Consider the following 21,710-nt stretch of genomic DNA (forward strand, 5'->3'; position numbering starts at 1 on the left):
ACTCCCCCAAATGGCACTATCTTCATTCCGGAATGATGGTGATGGCTGGGGGGTCTGGTGCAGGAATAGGTTGGATGCAGATCAAAGGCAGCAATAGGAGCTGCTGAGTGCCAAAGTGAGCTGTATAAATGGTCCGTCTTAGTTCTCTGGGATTTTGTCCCAGCTATTTCGTTAAATTTTAGGTTCTGTAGCCCTCACCCCATTGGCACCCCTCCCCCAACCTACTTCCATGCCACCTCCATGCTCCCATGCTAACTTAATGACAACCCAATGTACCCACCACCCTTGGCCCTTACACCCTCCATGCCAACTCACCCAGTGTCTACCATGGGCAGACCTTAAGAGCCATGTTGAGATGAAATCAAATAAAGGTCTAAATATCCAATACAGCCTTTATTAAAATAAAAAAGGCTATTCATGAAAGCCTATTAAAAACAGGCAGTGGATGTCCTCCCAGTGCATGTCGCATTAGATCCTCCCACAGAATGTAGCAGATATGATCCACCACATCTCTTGACAAGCGCAGATGTACGCGGCATTGTCTGTTGCTCATCTCCCAACAGGAAAGTCTTCTTTGGTAGACCTTTGGTCACCTCCATGGGATGGGTCTAGCCTCATCCTCTGGGTCCTGCTGGGGCGCCCTAGACCATGGACCTCAGGCCAGGCCTCTTTTCCAAGCTGTGCTAGGCAGCGCTGGGCCCTTCTTCTCCTCCTTAATTGGGTCACTGCCATCAAGAAGGCAGCATTGAACCCAGGCACCACTATTCAATCCTCCTTATCCCTGTGGACTGATAGATGCAATGGAGTAATAAATACTGGGCAAATACAATGGACTTCCCACATGCAAACAAAAAGCCACTGTCATGCCCTTCAGCTGCATCTGCGCTACTAGCTTTTCACTGATACAACCTTGTAGCTGAGGCGCAAAGTCACAGATCTAGGTGACCAAGATGCCAACCCTGATGCTTGATATTTCAATCCCACAGGAGGTTAAGATGCTCCATTACCAAAGGCACTCCTGCAATCTCTGTTCTGGTATACTGATTAAGCTCAACTTGGATTTCAGCAATGACTGGATGCCCTTTGGCCCACTATCCATGCCAATTGGAGAAAGTGCATTAGAGGCTTTCATTGATGATCTGGTAGATATGCAACAGCTGTGCTTCCTTAATGGTTGCCTGCATTTTCCATTTTCACATACCTCTCTGTTAGTGCTCAAATGGAGCAACCGTATTGTGAAGCCAATGACTCCTGTAGTCTTTTGTTAAAGCGCACCAAAGGCAGTGGCTTCAATTGCACATTCTCAAAGAAGTTTTCCTCTTTTCTCTCAGCTCTGACTCTATGTCAATGTTGTGACTAAGCAGTTTAAGGGTGCCCCCCGAAAGAGCCCCTTAGTCCAGGCATCGACTCCTCCCACACTGCCTCAGACTCCTCCCGTGCAGGTTCTTTTCCAGTTCTGACTTTAAACTGCACAATAATGTCAGGGTTTCAAGATGGTGGTGCTGTATTTCTACTTTGAGACGAGCTTTGACCTTCCCCCTGTCAGCATTCGAGTCCCCCCAACCTTCCTGGAACCTCATGATGTGCAGGTAGGCCTCCCTCCAGTTATTCTCCAGCCTCCCCCAAAATCCCTGGATCCCATTGTCATTCCAGCACCCTCCCCTGAACCAATCACTGTCGATGTACCCTGCCCCATGTGGAACTCACTCCTCCCCAGCTGGAGGTTGTGTGCATGGTGACATAAAGAGGAGAACATCCCCCAGCCACTCAGAGGAGAGCTTTGAGTTACCCCCCCTCCCCCACCTTTACTATCTTCTCCTGATTTACAGGCTGCAGATGCCTCTCTGAACCATGGCCATTCATCTGCAGCCCAGTACCAAACCAGACAACCCCATCGCCACCAACTGTATGACAATAAACACACCCTGCACACCAAGCTGTGTCTTATCCCAACTAAGCACACAGGCCTTCCCCTCTTTGGAGCTGGACTATGACATGTGTGCCATGCATAGCCCTGTAGGTAGCATGGCCCTTAAAGCCCCAGGACTGCCTCTAAGCTCTCATTCCAATCTCTTGGCCCCAGACCAGGGACTATGACTGTCTTTCAATGGGCCCTCCTGTTTCTTCATGGCTGATCACAACAGTCCCTCGGTCTTCCCTCTGCCTGCCATCATTTCGCCCCCACGTCCCACAGCCCCACTATACCTCACTGTCCCTTATATCTCTGTCATCCTTCCCCACCACCCGATCGTAATGCTAGTCTCTGTTTCAGATTGCAACACTGCCTGAGACCTGCAGCACACAATGAGTGCTGTCCTCCATGAGTACTGACACACCCACTGTGAGCAGACCAACCCTACACCCCTACCAGTGACATGTAATTAGAAGGGAGAATGGCGAGTTGCGTTTTTATTGAGTATTCATCACATGGTAATGCATGCTTTCCCCTACCTGCCTCCCAGCCTTCTGCATTTAGGCTTTCAAATATCCATAGCTTCTGCCTGGCCAGCCAGTGGCATCTGAGGCTGAATACCTAAAGGAACAGCAGACTTCTGAGGAAGAAACACTGTCGTTTGATCAGACACTCTCAGCCACCAGCCTGCACACTAACACTGCATGTGCCTGAGATGGTAGTAAAGAGATGGGATAAGCAACTGGTGAGTCACCAGCACAAGTGGGCTTGCCGTCAGGGTGAGGGAAAGCAACAAAGATGCCATTTTACTAGAGGATGAAGCTGCAGATGAGTTCTGCTGGAAAGGGCCTTGATGGGGTGGTGGATGGGCATGACGCCCAAAAAGTTTAGTGCATTAGCAGGCCTGTCAAAGGGTCTTTTGTCACAGTCATGGAACAGTCCAACTCCTGCTTGGTCCATCCTTACTACCATGAAGGTGATGATCAACTCCATGAAAACACTTGCAGAGACAGCCGTAATGCAGAGTCTGATGGCCGATATCTCTGTAATGAGTTTCCATTGCAGCAAAGGCAAAAGCCATGTAGTTGGGGGTTATACCCAGCAATCGCTATTGAAGCTCTTTCCAGCAAAACTCATCTGCATCCTCAACCTCTGGTAAGCTGGCATCACGCAATGACTGAGTGCTGTAATGGGAGCTCAGACTGAGATCTTTGTTTGAGCAAGACCAGTTTAGTGTTGTTCAGGCTCAGATTTCTGCCATCATGGCAGTGGACATCAATGCTCAAAAGGGCATGCAGGCTCTGACAGTACTCCAGCAATCTGTGTTCCAGTAGATTGCCAGGTTTGCTGAGGTGCTGCCTCAGGGTAGTGGCAGTGGCTTCATGGTGCATGAAACTGTTGTCGCCTCTTGGAATGACAGTATGTGTGTTCATTCCTTTGCCACTCTGCCAGTGCCTCTGCTATTGCCTGACAGCCAGCCAACCCAGATTGCTGCCGTCCATGCTGAGGTGGGGCAGTCCAAAGCACGAGGCCCAGAGCTGCTCCTAAGCCATCTTCAGTCTCCCCCATTGGAAGTCAGCAGTCTTCCAAAAATCCTGCTGCAGCACTGGGGTCACACTATCTTGGAAGACTAGGCCAGGCAAAGGTGCCTGCAAGACAGGCACTAATGGAATGCACAAGGGTGAATAGTTGAATATTGTATGCATTATTGGCTGTATTATTGAATAAAGTGGAATGGAACAGTTGTTTTGTGATTTCTTTTATTTCAGGATTGTGGTCAAGAGTGATGCTCCGTAACAGATGGAAGGTAAATTGAGTAGGTGTTGAGCAACCAGGATCTGAGGATACGTTCAGAGGAACGAGTCTGATAATATGTTCACGGACATTCCGTCCAGACTATGGATGTGCAACCTGCCTTTTCCCTATCTCTTCAACCTCATCCTCCTTTATCCTCTACCTCCTCTTCCTCTGCCTCCTAAGGTGGTTGTATAAGCACTGGCCATGTGTTGTGGTATTGCAGTGGGAGTAATGCCTTTGTTGCTGAAAGCTACCCCCTAGTTCGCCATCATTGCTTGAGGATGACTAGAACTGCAAGGTGGCGTAGAATGAATGTGTCATGACTTCTGCCAAAGTGGGTATTTACCAACATAACGTCCTGCGTGTAGTTGCACAACAACTACACATTGCGATTTTGGTACAACACCTTATTAAGATGCATTGGCACGGGGTAAGTGCATGCAGTTGATGACTTCCTGAATCTTGGATTTCCACTATCCTGGCAAAGCCATGTGCCCGTTTTTCCTGTTTCTCTCTGTTTAAGGGAGAGGCAATGGAGGCAACCCTTTCCTGGCATATATGGTCTTTGTGACCTCCTGGATGTGCTGATGGATGGCGAACTGTAATACTTTGATGATGATACTTGTTCCAGCTTGGAAGGATCCGCTGACATAAAAATTCAGGGCACGGATACCTTGGTGACCACCAGCAGCACCGTCCTTGACTCTGATCTGAGTTTACAGATACGGTTACAAGAGGTGGCACAGTTCAGTGACCATCTCTTTGGTGAAACACTGCTGCTTGTGGCTCAGGTGGATATAGGAGGAGTGCCTCTGAAGACCATAGGTGTGTACAGTCTCCTGCTGAGAGCCCTCCTCCTTCTTCCTCTGTGAGCAGCTTCGACTTTCTGCTGCCTCTGCTCCACCTTCCTCTGACATTGTGGCCCAAGAGGAATTGCAACTATAACCCCATGGCTGGGAGCAAGTGGTATACTCAGGGAACTTTCAGAAGCATGCAACTCCTGCCAAATGTTCAAACCACATGTTTCTGACAAAAGCAACTTGTCACATTTCTTCCAACAACACAGTGCTTCCAATAATTCCACGAAAGCAAGTAGATAACCAAAAATATTTCACCTGCAAGTTGGATACTTTTAAATAGAACTATGTGCTTAAGAGGGAATATCAACAGGAACAGCAAGGTCCAAAATGACAGGTTGGGCATCAATCAGCATTAGTCACTGACTAATGTGTCCACTCTGCATACTTTCATCACAAGCATGGGATACCCATGCTATCAAACTTCAAAACATGGTGATTGGCATATGCTGTGCTGGAAGTGATTGGGAGTGGACAACAGCCCCTCCCCCCACCACTATTTTTTACTTAACTGGCTCCTCTTGTAGCACTGAAACTACTAGTGCTACGGAGCCAAACTTTGCAGTCATACGACCTAACTACGGTCTCACAATCACAGAATCCTTACAGTGCAGAAGGAGGCCATTTGACCCATTGAGTCTGCACCAGCTCTCTGAAAGAGCATTCCACCTAGTCCCATTAAACTGCCTTATCCCCATAACCTTGCACATTCTTCCTTTTCAAATAGCAATCCAATTCCCTTTTGAATACCTGGATCAAACCTGTCTCCAACAACCCCTCAGGAAGTTTGTTCCAGACTCCAATCAACCACTGGGTGAAAACATTCTTTTCTCACATCACTTTTACTTCTTTTGCCCATTATTTTGAATCTGCGCGCTCTAGTTCTTGATGCTGCCCTGAGTGAAACAGTTTCTCACTACTTACCTGGTCCATACTCCTCAGGATCTTGAATGCCTCTATCAAGTTTCCTCTCAGTCTTCTTTTCTCCAAGGAAAACTGTCCCAACCTCATTAATCTATCCTCATAGCTACAGTTCTTCATTCCTGGAATCATTCTTGTAAGTCTCCTATATTCTCTCTCCAATGCCTTCACATCCTTCCTCAAGTATGGCGCCCAGAATGGGAAGCACTACTCCAGGTGAGGCCTAATTAGTGTTTCATACATCCTTACCCTTGTACTCAATGCCCCTATTAATAAAGCCTAATATACTATATGCTTTATTAATTGCTCTCTCAACATGCCCAACTTCAATGAGTTATGAACATATACACCAAGGTCCCTCAGTTCCTGCATCTCCTTTAGAGTTTCTCCCTTTTATTTTATACTGTTTTCCCATATTCTTCCTGCCAAAATGAATCACCTCATGCTTCTCTGCATTGAACTTAATCTGCCACGTGTCTGCCCAATCCACCAACATGTATAGTCCTTTTGAAGTTCAAGACCATCCTCATCACAGTTGAGAAAGTTTCCAATCACTGTATCATTTGCAAATTTTGAAATCACTCCTTGCACATCACAGACCAGGTCATTAATATATACCAGGAGGAGCAGGAATCCCAATACTGACCTCTGGTGAACTCTACCACAAACGTTCCTCCAATCTGAAACACATCCATTAACCACTACTCTTTGTTTCCTGTCACTCAGCCAATTTCTTATCCAAGTGCCTACTCTCCCTTTTATTCCATGAACTAGAATTGTGCTCACAAATCTGTTGTCTGGCACTGTATTAAATGCCTTTTGAAAATCCATATACACCACATCAACAGCATTTCCCTTATCAACCTTCTCTGTTACCTCCTGAAAAAACTCCAGCAAGTTAGTTAAATATGATTTTCTCTTAATGAATCCATGCTGGTTTTCCTTAATTATCCTGCACTTGTCGAAGTGAGTATTGATTTTCTCCCAAACTATGGTTTCCACAAATTTCCCTACCACTGAGGTCAAACTGACTGGTCTGTAGTTGCTGGCTTTATCCTTGCACACTTTTTGAAAAAGTTTGTAAAATTCTAAATTCACAATTCTCCAGTCCTCTGGCACCACCCCTGTCGAAGGAAAACTGGAAGATTATCACTAGCGCCACTGCAATTTCCACTCTCACTTCTCTCAGTACCCTTGGGTACGTCTCATCTGGTCCTGGTATCTTATCTATTTTAAGTAAAGATAAGCTTTCTAACACCTCGTCCTTCTCAATTGTAAATTCTTCCAGTGTACCATTTACCTCCACTCTCACCTTGGCCTGGGTAGCATCTTGTTCTTTTGTAAAAACAGATGCAAGGTACTCATTCAACACCTCCACTATTTCTTCTGCCTTCACATGCAAGTCTTCTTTTTTATACCTAATTGGCCCTATTCTTTCTTTTACCACCCTTCTATTATTTATAAGCTTATAGAAGACCTTGGGATTCCTTTTTATGTTAGCTGCCAGTCTCTTTTCACCTTTCTCTTTGCTTTTGTTATTAGTTTTTTCACTTCCCCTCTGGTCCTTCTATATTCAGCCTGATTCTCCATTCTGTTTTCTACCTCACTTCTTCCTTTTTATCTTCACCTCTATCTCTCTTGTCAGCCAGGGTGCTCTGGATTTATATGTCCTAACTTTCCCCCTTCAAGGGAATATACCTTGACATTGCCTGCAATACTTTTTCTTTGAAGGTAGCCCATTGTTCAGCCATTGTTTCTTCCATCAACATTTGATTCCAACTCACACGACTCAGATGCATTCTCATCCCATCAAAGTTGGCTTTCCCCCAATTAACTATCCCTGTTCTGGATTGCTCCTTGTTCTTTTCCATATGCAACCTAAACTTTATGAAACAATGGTCACTGTCCCCTAAATGTTCTCCCACTGATATTTGATTCAACTGGGCCAACTCATTCCCCAGAATCAGGTCCAACAGTGCCTTCCCTCTCTTTGGACAAAAAAGATACAGCTGCAGAAAATGATCATGAACACATTCCAGGAACTCTCACTCCTCTTGTCCCTTTGCACAAATCCTATTGCAGTCTATATTTGGATAATTGCAGTCCCCCATAATAATTACTCTATAATTCTTGCACCTCTCTGTAATTTCTTTGCAGATTTGTTCCCCTACATCCCTTCTACTAGTTGGTTGTCTATATACTACACTGCTCAATGTTATTGCACCTTTTTCATTCCTTACCGCTAGCCAGAGAGAATCCGTCTTGAATCCCTCTGGAACATCCTCTCTCTCCAGTACTGTAATGCCATCCTTAATCAATACTGTCACTCCCCATCCCCCTTTTCTTCTCTCGTAAACACCTTGTACCCAGGAATATTTAATGCCCAGTGCCGTCCTTCTTTGAGCCAGGTCTCTGTTACAGCAATAATATAATAAATCCATTTGTCAACCTGTGCCTGTAGTTGGCCAATCTTATTAACCACACTCTGTGCATTCACATACATGCACAGTAGCCCTGATCAGGGCTTTTTTTTTACTTTCCCCCTTACTCTGACTCCATCTAATTGTTTATTATTGCCTATTCTAATTCTATCAAAGTCTTCAAGTATTCTATTTACCTTGATACTACTCTCTGATATATCCTTCTTATCAGTTAATATTTCTCTACTTCCCACTGCCAGTTATTCTCCACTCTGAATTTCCCCTCAGGTTCTCATTCTCCTGCCAATCTAATTTAAACCCTCCCCAACAGCACTAGCAAACCTCCCCACTATGACATTAGTCCTAGTCCTGTTAAGGTCTGTAGATGTCCCACCAGCCTCAGAACTGGTCCCAATGCCTCAGAAATCTAAAGCCATCTCTCCTACTCCATCTCTCCAGCCATGTGTTGAACTGCTCAATCTTCCTATTCTTATGTTCCTTAGCATGTAGCACTGGCAATATAATCCTGAGATTACTGCTCTTGAGGTTCTGCTTTATAATTCCCTTCACAACTCCCTAAAATTTGCTGTCAGCACTTCATCTATTTTCCTACCTATATCATTGGTCCCAAAGTAGACCACGGCCTCTGGCTATTCACCATACCCCCACAGCTCCTCCCCACCACCACCCAAAACAATGTCCTGCAGCCACTCTGTGACATCCTTGACCCTAGTACCAGGGAGGCAACATATCATCCTGGAGTCACATCTATGGCTGCAGAAACGCCTGTCTGCTCCCCTAACTATGCAATCCCCTACCACTATAGCACTTCAACTCTTCCTCCTCCTGTCATGTGCAGCTGAGCCACCTGAAGTGCCACAAACTTGCCTCCTGCTACAGTCCTCTGAGGAACCATCTCGTTCACCAGTATCCAAAATGGAAAAGCAGTTAGAGAGTGACATAGCCTCAGAGAATTCCTGCACTACCGTTTCTGTTAGATACTCCGATGGTCACCCATTCCCTTTCTGCCTGAGTACTTCTTAGCTGCATTGTGACCACCTCTGAGTGTGCTATCCATGTAATCCTCAGCCTTGCAGACACCAACAGCAACTCTAGCCACTGCTCGACTTCCCCAACCTGGAGCTCAAGTTTCTGCAGCTGGTGACACTTCCTGCAGATTTGGTCATTGAGAGCACTTTGTGCAAGAAAGTGCATGTAAATTTACCACAATAGTAACTTTATATCCTCAAAATACAACCTGTTGCATAAGACTCTTCATTTTCTGGCTCTTAAACTACTAATTGAGTTGAAGATTGTAGCTTCAGAAAGGACCTACCTTTGAAATTAGGATTCAGTAAATCTTTACGATGAGAGCAGAGTAGTGCACTCCCATATACCAGATCAAGTGCACAAAGCAGAAGATGATATGAGTTGACAAGGTCATCACTGATCATGGGGAAATTTCCTACAAAAAAAAATAAACTGTTAATACACAACTACTTACATTATGAGGAGGGAGGCAGTGACATAGTGATATTGTCACTGAACTAGTACTCCACAGACCCAGGGTAACGCTCTGGGGACCTGGGTTTGAATCCCAACACAGCAGATGATGAAATTTGAATTCATTAAAAATCTGGAATTAGAAGTCCGATGATGTCCATAAAGCCATTGTTGATTGTTGTAAAAACCCATCTGGTTCACTAATGTCCTTTAGGGAAGGAAATCTGCCATCCTTACATGGTCTGGCCTACATGTGACTCCAGATCAACAGCCATGTGATTGACTCTTAAATGCCCTCAGAACAATGGCAATTAGGGATGGACAATAAATGCTGACCTAGTCAGTGACGCTCACATCCCACGAACGAATAAATTAAAAAAATATATATACTCGTTAGATTTTTTGTTGTGTATATGGCGTTACTGAACTATTAATCAGTAATTCCTTACTTTGAAAAATTCTGAAAATCTATTCAATATTTCTGGAATTGAAAACAGCATTTTAGCAAACTTGGTATGGACACAGGTTTTGAAGAAGCCCAGTATCCACAGCATAACAATGCTGACTTCATGGCCAGAAGGACTGAGTTTTGTAATTCCCAACTCTGGCTTGGGTATGGTCAAATTAAACATTTCTCAGCAAATGCAACTCCACTCTTAATAATGACTGGCAATGGGACTGGAGCAAATCTGGGGACTGCTCCAGCTTTCTGACTGGGGAAAAGAGAGAAAGACTAATATGGCTATTCTGACCGAAAGAGGGAAAATAAATCTTTCATATATTAGGTAGTTGATTTGTCTCCAAATCGCAGTAGTGTATCATGGCCTTGAATATTACCATGGTAATAAAGACAACATCAGAACTCATACACTATCTGTGACTAATAAACAATTGAAAACAATTCTGTCCATTTTATTCCTTGACCTCTCTGTCTCAATCTCTGGTGATAGACTGTCCACCAATATCCATTACAAATCCACCGACTCCCACAGCTATCTCGACTACAGCTCCTCACACCCCGCTTCCTGTAAGGACTCCGTCCCATTCTCTCAGTTCCTTTGCCTCCGTCGCATCTGTTCCGATGATGCTACATTCAAAAACAGTTCCTCTGACATGTCCTCCTTCTTCCTTAACCGAGGTTTTCCACCCACGGTCGTTGACAGGGCCCTCAACCGTGTCCGGCCCATCTCCCGCGCATCCGCCCTCACGCCTTCTCCTCCCTCCCAGAAACATGATAGGGTCCCCCTTGTCCTCACTTATCACCCCACCAGCCTCCGCATTCAAAGGATCATCCTCCGCCATTTCCGCCAACTCCAGCATGATGCCACCACCAAACACATCTTCCCTTCACCCCCCTTATCGGCATTCCGTAGGGATCGCTCCCTCCGGGACACCCTGGTCCACTCCTCCATCACCCCCTACTCCTCAACCCCCTCCTATGGCACCACCCCATGCCCACGCAAAAGATGCAACACCTGCCCCTTCACTTCCTCTCTCCTCACCGTCCAAGGACCCAAAAACTCCTTTCAAGTGAAGCAGCATTTCACTTGCATTTCCCCCAACTTAGTCTACTGCATTCGTTGCTCCCAATGTGGTCTCCTCTACACTGGAGAGACCAAACGTAAACTGGGCGACCGCTTTGCAGAACACCTGCGGTCTGTCCGCAAGAATGACCCAAACCTCCCTGTTGCTTGCCATTTTAACACTCCACCCTGCTCTCTTGCCAACATGTCTGTCCTTGACTTTCTGCATTGTTCCAGTGAAGCCCAACGCAAACTGGAGGAACAACACCTCATCTTCCGACTAGGCACTTTACAGCCTTCCGGACTGAATATTGAATTCAACAACTTTCGGTCGTGAGCTCCTTCCCCCATCCCCACCCCCTTTCTGTTTCCCCCTTCCTTTTTTTCCCAATAAATTTTAAAGATTTTCCTTTTCCCACCTATTTCCATTATAAAAAAAATATTAAAAAAAACCCCCCACTAGAGCTATACCTTGAGTGCCCTACCATCCATTCTTAATTAGCACATTCGTTTAGATAATATCACCAACTTTAACTTTAACACCTATGTGTTCTATTGTACTATTGTCGTTGACATCTTTTGATGATCTGCTTCTATCACTGCTTGTTTGCCCCTACAACCACACCGCCCCCCCCCCCCTCCACCTCTCTCTCTCTCTATCTCTCCGCCCCCCACACAGACACCTTAAACCAGCTTATATTTCAACTCTTTCTTGGACTCGAACTCAAGTTCTGTCGAAGGGTCATGAGGACTCGAAACGTCAACTCTTTTCTTCTCCGCCGATGCTGCCAGACCTGCTGAGTTTTTCCAGGTAATTCTGTTTTTGTAGTGATGTTTTATTGCCTGATTTGATATTTAATTGTTGCTCATTCTCTCCTATATCGCATGCTAGCAACAGTTCCACAGGTAATATACTTCCTCATTCACATAAGTGGCCATTCTTTACTTATCTAGACATTGGTTGTTGGCAAATTATTCACATCTGAGGGACGGGGGGAACTGTGGGGTGATAGATATCATTGACAAACCCAATCTTGTCCATGCCTTCTTAGTAAGAGACGTGAGCTGCCATTCAGTGGTGGGAATCCTGGCTGATTGATAGGGGTGTTGTACCTCTATCATCACTCAAACTGTTTTTGGAGCACATAGCTGGGACCTTCCTGATTATTATGGTTCAGTTTGAGACTGGGCTGTGCATTTACGAACTGAGCCACTGAGAAAACATAGCAATTTTTCCTTTTTTTCCCCCTTTAAATTCCACAAATATTAATGAACTCACTCCAGTGAAACAATGCAATAACCGGAAAATGCAGATCTTCCACAACTGCCAACTCTGTCTCCTTCAACAATACAAATTAATTCATTTCAGATGTCAAAACCATAGTTCAAAGCAGCACCTTTACATACCAGCAGTAACTGTTAATACGACATTACATTGTGCCTTGGGTGGCAGGATGGTGAAATTATAGGGAGCATACAAAAACATGGCACAAAGCTTCTCCACAAAAAGGGAGACAGAGAAAAATGGTGAGTAGTGAATGGCCCTCAGCCATGCTCATATCTCCTTGGGGCCCAGCCAACGACTTGAATGGGAAATACTGCGTGGGATAGGGATACATTAACATTAATTTAAACAAAACTATATATTCAAGTGGAATCTTTGAGATGGAAGTATAAGAGGGGAGGTGTGGGTTCACTTACCTACAAGCTTAACACATTGAATTAAGTCAAGCATTTTTAGGATTTGTATCTTGTATGCGTCTCTCATACTCGAGGATGTTACACATTGTTACAGCCGGAATGCAAAGCCAGCAAGAAAGCCAGGTTTCGATTTGGGACCTGAAATTTATTCTGTTACAACTGTCCTCTGACTGACTTGAGTTTAAAAGTTGCTACAATTACCTTGGGCAGAATTTTCTGGCTGGCAGGATGGGCAGAGCGGGAACGGGCAGGCGCAGAACCAATCGCCACTTGCAATCGGGTCCGCGCCTCCATTTTACACGGGCAGGCCCAGTGTACATCACGACTCCCGTGGATAGCGGGAGCGGGCAGGCGGCAGCGGGTCCAAAGGTGACCTGGCAAGCCTAGCCGCCTTGGAAAGGCTGCTCGCAATGGCTGGGCGAAGGGCCCTGCAGAGGGGCAATAGAGGTGACACAAGTCTGGAGGGTAGGCCTTCGGGGTAGGCCATTGGGCCAGTGTGCCCCTTCTTTTTTCCGATGGTTGCTTTGCTGCCCTCTTCGAGGAGGTGGCAGCACGGTGGGAGGTGTTGGTTCCCCAGGATGGGAGGAGGAGGCACCACCACATGACAAAACGTGCTTGGGAGGAGATGGCGGAGGTGGTGAGCTCCCGCGACTTGGTGAGGTGCACCTGGATCCAGTGTTTCAAGCGCTTCAATGACTTGTTGCGCTCTGGAAGGGTGAGGACTATGTTGGCATTGGTCACTTAACCCAGCAGGTCAGCTTTCCCTGCTGCTGCACACCCTGCTCCCAAGTTGTAATGTAGTGACTGCATTGAATCATTGATGGCATGTGTCCTTCGCTGGGTGGGCCAGCACATATTGCCCATGCCGAGGTCAGCCTGAGAGGGTGATTAAGAGATGGATTCTGCGCTCGCAGCATGTGGTACACTGAGACCCACATGACTGTTTTGGGGACAACCTGGAGGAGCTGCACCTGGGTGCTGTGCTTGAACTGCAGGACATGTCCAAGTCAGGGTGATGACATGCTGGGAGGGGAGCTTCAAGGTGGCGTGGCAATGAACTATCTGCTTCCATCTGCGCTCCACGTGCTTGCGCCTCCTTGCTATGGAAAGATATACCGTGTGGTGCCTAATGTGATGTAGGCAGCACGTGGCCAAGGGGGACGGAAGGGAACAGGCCCAGCATCTTTGTGTGAGTGCTTGGCAGCAGCAGAGTGAGGAGGCACTGGAGCCCAGTCTGGTTGGAGTGGGCCGTGTGCGAAGGGAGTCCATGTACAATTTGCACAAATCAATGCTCTTCTCTCATTTTCAGAAGAAGAATGATCATAACGTGGCAGAATGTGTGAGGACTGGCGGTGGCCAGGCACAGTTAGCCATTCTCAGCCAGTTTGAGCAAGAGGCTCTGGATTTGGAGAGGTGCCAAATGCCCAGGTCCACTGGTATTGGTGAGGCTGGGGTGCCACGGCCAGGTAAGTTTGTCCAACTGTGAGATCAGCATTGTTCTCCCAACAGCCATAGCAGTGCTGAATGATAAGTGATTAAACTTTGCATGGCTTCACCATTGCATATGGAAGGATGAGCGCATAATGATCCAGGGGAACAGGGATGCACTTTGTCATTGTCTCCACGTTAACTGATCCAATGTCCTTGTTCTTCTTTTCAGCATCAGCGGAGCAGGGCCGGGAGGAGGAGCAGCAGAGGCCCCCTCTCACACCTGAGGGCTCTGAAGTCTCACCAGCGTCACACCATCTCTGCCAGGCAGGCACCAATGCAGATCTTGGTGGGAATTAGAATATTGGCTAGTGTCCCGGGGCACAGCAGTGAGGGGCACTTCACAGTGGCTGGAAGAGCTGGCAGAGACAGAGAGTGCCCATGGTGCCAGCAGCCAGAAGACTTCAGGGGACCAGGCACAAGCTCAGTTGGTGCCTGATGATGTGCCTCTGGAGTCGTCCGTGATGCAGCAGGGGCAGGAAATGCGACCGGGTGTGCGGGAGCATCTGGGGGAGATACATGAGGCTGGGCTTTGCTTGGTCTCCATGGTGGAGTCTATGTGGATGATCGCTGAAGCAATGAGCCACATGTCTGAGCACCACGCATCCTCCATGGAGTGGTGACTCTTGTGGAGAAGCTTCTCCAGGAGATCCACCAGGACTTCCTGGGGATGCACTCAGAGCAGCAAGCCCTCACATTGGCATTGACCTCAGCTGGTCAGTGCCAGTGTGGGAGATGGTCTGGGCACCAAGTTTCCCAGCTCAGTGCCCATCCATCCACGGTGAGCAGGAAGGTCCGAAGTGACCTTACATCGGTGCAGCAGCTGCCTATTGTCTCTGCGGGCACCTCTCAGGGTACTCTGGATGAGGGCGGCCGCTCCTCCGCCCCTCTCCCAGTGACCGTAGCATCAGGTGAGGCTGCAATGACTGGGGAGATGCCAGCTGTGGAACTGGCAGATCTCTCCCAGGCGAGGCCAGCACAGGTTCCATGGGTCAGAGGACGACCACCAAGGTCATCGAGGCCAACAGGACAGCAGAGTCAACGGGCTGTCTCAGATACCACTCCCAGCGATGGGGCAGCACCCAGACGTAGCACCCGCAAACGTAAACATAAGGTACCTTAGGCACACCACGGGTTTATCACTGGTGCTTTTGTGTTTTCCCGATAGGAGGCCTTTATGATTTGTTTTGAACTGGAATACCATTGTCATTTTTTTTGCTTAAGTTTATTTGCTTGTGATATTAAATTCAGACATGTGACCGACTGAGATGAGGAGAAATTTCTTCACCCAGAGAGTGGTGAGCCTGTGGAATTTGTTACCACAGAAAGTAGTTGAGAGCAAAACATTGTATGCTTTCAAGAAGGAGTTAGATATAGCTCTTGGGGTGAAAGGGTATGGGGAGAAAGCGGGAGCAGGCACTTGAGTTGGATGATCAGCCATGATCATAATGAACGAATGGCCTACTAGTTTCTATGTATGTTTCTATGTTTCTATGGCTGAGGGTGCCTCTATTCTTCTGCATGTATATGGTTTCCAAAAATGTTATAAGTGCTTTGTGGGACATTCAGCTTTATTAGCAAGGCCCTTAGTTACTGTTCCTAACCTGGAAGATTTTGCATTTAGATATCGAGTATGGAGGCAACAGCCCAGCCTTGTCCTGGAGGTCTATAAGTGGTATGCTAGCTGAAGGTTTGTTGGATTAAATCCTCTCGGGTACCCCTGCCTCCTTGCAGTATGCCCGGGTCAATGTCTACCCCCTCAGCATTTCCCGGTGCATGCTCATCCTCAGACTCACTGCTGGACTCATCGTGTGCAGCTGCAGTCACTGCATTGAGGTCTTCATCGTCCACTGCGTCCCCCCTTTCCCCCCCTTCCAGTGTGTTGTAGAGAGCTCGGCATGCAACCACTATCGCTGTCACACGATCTGGGGGGGTCTTGAGTCCGCCTCTGAGCGGTCCATGCATCGGAAGCGCATGTTGAGAAGACCGATGGTTCTCTTCACCACAGCCCTTGTGGAGCTGTTGCTCCTATTGTACCGCTGCTCAGCTTCTGTTCTTGGATGGTGGAGAGGCATCATGAGCCATCTTCTGAGGGGATAGGCCTCGTCACCCAGCAGTCATCCATCAAGCCAGGCTGGAGCACTGAAGGGCCCTGGCACCTGGGAGTGTCTGAGGATGTAGGCATCATGGGAGCTGCTTGGGTACCTTGCACAGACTTGTAGAATCAGCATCCTGTGATCACACACTATCTGCACGTTCATGGAGTGGAAGCCCTTCCTGTTGACGAAGGCATTGGGCTCACCTGCTGGCACTTTGATGGCCACATGTGTGCAGTCTATTGCACCCTGGATGCGGGGAAGCCAGCAATGGCCGTGAAGCCTCTGGCTCGCTGTGCCTGGCTTGCCTGGCCCCAACGGTAGTGGATGAAGGTCAATGCACGCCTAAACAGAGCGTCTGTAACCTGCTTGACACAAGTGTGGACAGCTGATTGGGAGACACCACAAAGATCATCCACCGACCCCTGGAAGGAGCCAGAGGCATAGAAGTTGAGGGCAGCTGTGGCCTTCAGAGCCACTGGCGTGGGGTGTCCACCCACACAGTTAGCGGAGATCTCAGGCCCAATCATCTGACATATATAGTTGACGGTCTCCTTTGGGAGATGGAGCCTCCTTTGGCACTGTACCTCAGACATATTGAGGGAGCTGCTTCGCTGCCTGTATACCCTGGCAGTAGGATAATTCTGTGGCCCCTTCTACCTTGGTCTACCTCTTGGCCCTGCACCCCTTGTGCCTGGGCCTGTTCTCCCAAAGGTTGCTCCCCTGGAGGCAGAATGTGCCTTCCTGGCCTCCTCCCCCTTATAGCCCTCCCTTTTTCCTCAGAGTAGGTGCCTCTAGTGGACAATTCAGCACCCATTCCCAGGCTATGGGAAGGCTTCCTGAAACCTGCAGGCCCAGAAAAGATTCCTCACTGCAGAGTGCACACCTGAAGGTTAAGAGTCCAGACAAAGCAGCTGGTATGCATTTTGAAGTACTACAGATCACACGGGCAAGTTCAATAACTTTGAGAAATCAATACTTGAGAGAGCACACTCGCGACCCCACAGAGCCCACCCGTGGATGAGGTTCGTATAAATGTGTCCTACCCACCTGCCCGTTGCATCTGTGCACCAACCCAAAAATTACACGGGCGCCAAAAAATCATGGTCGATTGGAGCGTCAAGGGCCTTAGGTGACCAATTAATTAATGGCGGGCGCGCATCGGAGGGCATCGCGTGCCTGCCCAACAAAATATCACAATGGCGCACAGTGACGTCGGGATGCTCGTGCGACATCACCGCGCGTCATTTTACGCGTGTGCGTGTGGGGCCTGCCCCCCGCATGCCAACTGGAAAATTCTGCCCCGGGATTTCTTTACCTCACACAGGGATTACTTGAGCAATGGTCTTACATGGATAGACTAGATTAGTAGCAAGCAACACTACTGTGCTCCAGGCCCCCAGGTTACTTAAGATCAATGCCAGCACGGATTAGCTAATAAATAAATATATTATTAATACAGTGACTAATCACAACCTGAACAGAGAGGGAATAGACCAATGGATATCTATCTCACTGGCATAAAACAGTTTATTCTATGACTTACTGAAAGCACTGATATAGGATATCTTAGCTATTTTTAACATTTAATTTTATAAAATATGATGTTATTCACAATTTAAATACTTCCTTCCACACAAAATTTTATCATTTTACAGGTTAAATGTTCAGCACAATTCATCTGACCCATTCTACTCACTCATCAGCAAGCTTCACAAAAAAAAACAGCTATTGCTTGATTTATTAGAAAGTTTTCATGATGCACAGGATACTGTTGTACGCACCCAGTTACGTTGTACCAAGCATTTGCCTATTTCCTGAATCTGAATGGATTAAAAATTCCACTACAGAACTAAGAAAAATAAACCACCCATAAACACTAAGAGAGGGTGTGTAGAGAGGAAATACATGCTTCTGAAGACCACAAACATTCCAGCAATCCATACTGGCACCAACCCTCGAACTTTGCATTTTTGATGTAAAATCACCTATCACCTGCTTGTGCATGAAAAATTCCACTCTGCTAAAATCTAGAAAGGCAAGAGCATGACCAGATGGAGTTGTAACCACTTAAACTTGGGTGAGGGAATAATTAGTTCAGGATTGCAAACTCCAGAATGCAGAGTCAGCAAGCGGAAAATTTTACTTGAGCAATTAGATGCAAGGGGACTTAAACTTTAAATATTATCCTGGCAGCAGTCACAATGCCTTTATTCTGCGCCAGTCCAATGTATTGTCTGCTAATGTGACACCAGGACAAACCTGAGGGCGACTACTGGGTGACAAAGTCTATCTGTTGACTACATGGCTCATGACTCTGGTGCAGAACCCATGCACACATGTGCAGTGTGCAAATAACGAAAGCTGTGCTGCCACATGAATTGTGATCGAGCAAATCATTGGGGTGCTTAAACAACTTTTGCACTGTGGGCTGCTGTGGAAGGGCACTGCAGTACTTGGCAGTGCCTGGGTCATGATTCGTGGCAGTCTGCTGCATGCTGCGGAACCTCACCAGCATGAGGGCGCAGCCTTTGTCACTAGCTATATAGTGACAGGCTGGGGACGAGGAGGAGAATGATAATGATAATGAGCAGGAGGAGGAGGAGAGGTGGAGGAGGCAACCTTAACTATTCATTTCAGACCAGGCTGTCCATGATCAACTCATCTAACCACAGTACCAGTGAATGCAATCCGAATTTTTCATTCACCAACAGTCCTACACCTTACCTTTCCTCTGTGATTGAGCATCACAGTGTCTGCTTGGTTACAATGCTAAAATAAAAGTCAGCACAAAACAAACATTCCAAGTCAAATTTATAAATCAAACCATGTCATATTGCATACAAAAAAGGAATCACCCTCATGCATTTTCTTAGTGCCTGTCCTTCATATGCCTTTGCCTGTCCAAATGCTCCTACATACGAATTTGGAGCAGGAGTAAGTCATTCAATCGTTCGAGCCTGCTCTGCCATTCAATATGATCATGGCTCATCTGATTGTGGCCTCAACTCCACATCTCATGCAGTCCCGGTAACCCTTGTTAGTCAAGAATTGATACACATCCACCTTTGCCTTAAAACTATTCAATGGCCCTGTCTCCACTGCTCTCCAGGGAACAGAGTTCCAAAGGTTCACAACCCTCAGAGAAAACAATTTCTTCTCATCTCTGTCTTACATGGGAGACCCTTTATTTTTAAACTGTGTCCCCTAGTTCTCGTCTCTCCCACAAGGGGAAACATCCTTTCAGCATCCACCCTGTCAAATCCCCTCAGCAAATTATATGTTCCAAGAAGATCACCTCATATTCTTCTAAACTCTAATGGATACAGGCCCAGCCTGTCCAACCTTTCCTCATAAGATAACAACCTCCCATCCGAGGTATCAATCGAGTGAACCTTCTCTGAACTGCTTCTAATGCATTGATATTCATTCTTAAGTAAGGAGACCAAAATTGTATACAGTACTCCAGATGTGGTCTCACCAACACCCTGTACAACTGTAGCAAAACATTCCTACTTTTAAATTCCTTTCCCCTTGCAATAAACAACATTCCATTTGCCTTCCCAATCACCTGCTGTACTTGTGTACTAACGTTTTGTGATTCATTTACCAGAGTTCTGCAATCTCTCTCCATTTAAATAATATGCTGCTTTTCTATTCTTCTTGCCAAAATGGGCAAGTTCACATTTTTCCACATAATACTCCATCTGCCAAATTTTTGCCCTGTGTCCCTTTGCAGGCTCCTTATTTCTTCTGCACATTTGCTTTTCTATCTGTCTTCGTGTCATCAACAAATTTAGCAACCACACATCCAGTCCCTTCATCCAGCTCACTGATATAAATTGTAAATAACTTAAGCCCTAGCACTGATCCCTGTGGCATTCCACTCGTCACACCTTGCCAACCTGAAAATGACCCATTTATGCCTACTCTGTTTCCTGTTAGCTAACCAACCCTCTTTCCATGCTAATATGTTATCCTGTACACCGTGATCTCTTAATTTGCATAATAATCTTTGATGAGGCGCCTTGCCAAATACTTTGTGGAAATCTAAGTACAGCACATTAACAGGTTCCCCTTTATCCATGTTGCTTGTTACTTCCTCCTGAGCTCCTGGTGAATAAGCATGGCTGGTGGAAGGCTGTTGACTTTTGAGGCAGGAGTCTGTCGATGGCTTTGAGCTTTAAGAGCCCAGTTTCAGGCTGTACCACACTGGCATGGGCAGCAAGCAGTGTGGACTGGCTGGCTGACAGGAAACACCAGGGGCACTGGTAGATTGAAATGTGACGAAAGGAGAAACACTGTCATCGCGAGAGAAGACAGCAGGTTTGTGCTTCACTCTGCTACTGCCAGTCCCCCAAGGCAGTGCCTCAGCAATCCAGCAACACATTGCTGGACTGTTCTGACAACTTGCAAGCCACTTTGAACACTGGCATCCACAGTATGATGGCAGCAGTCTGAGCCTTCATTACAACAAGCTGAGCTTGCACGAGGGCAGCCTGAGCTTGTGTGACTACAAGCAATTTTACATGATTTGTCTGAGCTTCTACTGCAGCCCCTTGACATCAGCTGGCTGCTGTTTGTGTTGCAATGGAAACTGAGACATCAGCCATCTGACACTGCATCATGGATAATTCCATGAATATTCTCATGGAGTTGGCCATCACATTCACGCTAAAGAGGTTGGGCTCAAAGCTCTGTGCCTAGCCCTGTACCAAGTGGTGCTGGACTCCTCCATGCTCCTTGACAGTGACCGCAGGCATTTTGGTAGGCCTGCCAATGCACCAAGCCCTTCAGTGTGCATCTGTCTTCTTCTGTAGGCTTCCCCACTGAGGTCCTCATCTGTGCCTCTGTAGCAGATTTTGTGTGTGGCTTTACCCTCAAGCAAATTGTTATCTATGGTACTCTTGTCCACAAGCCCAGGCATCAGCCCATTCATGCCCAGTGTCTCACCACATGCCGTATCCGCCTCTAAGCGATCCTCTAAAGTACGTGCGGTGCCTGTATCTGAGCGTGAAAGTGAAGGATGGTGTTTCTTCATCACCGTCTTCCTGCTCTTTCACCTATTTCTCTTCCACCACTGCCTGGCCAGGTTGCAGTTCTTGAGTATCTGAAAGAAGAAAGGTGCAAGGATAGGGTTGTGGTGAGGGATGCAAGGAAAAGCAAGATATGCATGCTTACACCATCTGCAACTTGCAAATCAGGAGAAACAGTGGTATAAGGAGCAAGTGTGATGTGAGGAGGAGGATATCGTCATCTTCAATGGTTTAAGCCCACCACCTGCCACAGGCTCAGTCATGGTTGCTCCAATGATGGCAATCATCATTTCCTCCATGGCTGGAAAGGACATATAGCTGTGCCTATTCCCCACTAGTCAGGTGCTGTTGTCTCAAGTTGTGCACCACCTTGTTCCGCAAGAGACAGGGAAGTGTATCAGTGATTGTGGTGCAATGTGATTGGATGATGTACCTATCACGGTTGTATGCAAACTG

General features: G+C 46.9%; 1 protein-coding gene and 1 long non-coding RNA gene across 5 annotated transcripts in view; one reads left to right on the plus strand and one right to left on the minus strand.

Moving 5' to 3' along the window:
- Positions 1 to 21,710, minus strand: part of rbl2 (retinoblastoma-like 2 (p130)) — a 304,767-nt gene that overhangs the window by 89,174 nt on the left and 193,883 nt on the right. For 2 of the 4 annotated variants that reach the window (XM_041191568.1, XM_041191569.1), the window contains exon 5: positions 9,244 to 9,372. The exons of the other annotated variants lie outside the window; for them this stretch is intronic. In XM_041191568.1, the coding sequence (XP_041047502.1) occupies positions 9,244 to 9,372 (129 nt within the window). The remainder of the gene's footprint in view (positions 1 to 9,243; positions 9,373 to 21,710) is intronic. 4 annotated transcript variants of the gene reach the window in all.
- Positions 1 to 21,710, plus strand: part of LOC121279959 — a 52,132-nt gene that overhangs the window by 12,213 nt on the left and 18,209 nt on the right. The window lies entirely within an intron of this gene.

Source organism: Carcharodon carcharias, chromosome 7 (genome assembly GCF_017639515.1).
Source record: "Carcharodon carcharias isolate sCarCar2 chromosome 7, sCarCar2.pri, whole genome shotgun sequence".
NCBI classification, from domain to species: domain Eukaryota; kingdom Metazoa; phylum Chordata; class Chondrichthyes; order Lamniformes; family Lamnidae; genus Carcharodon; species Carcharodon carcharias.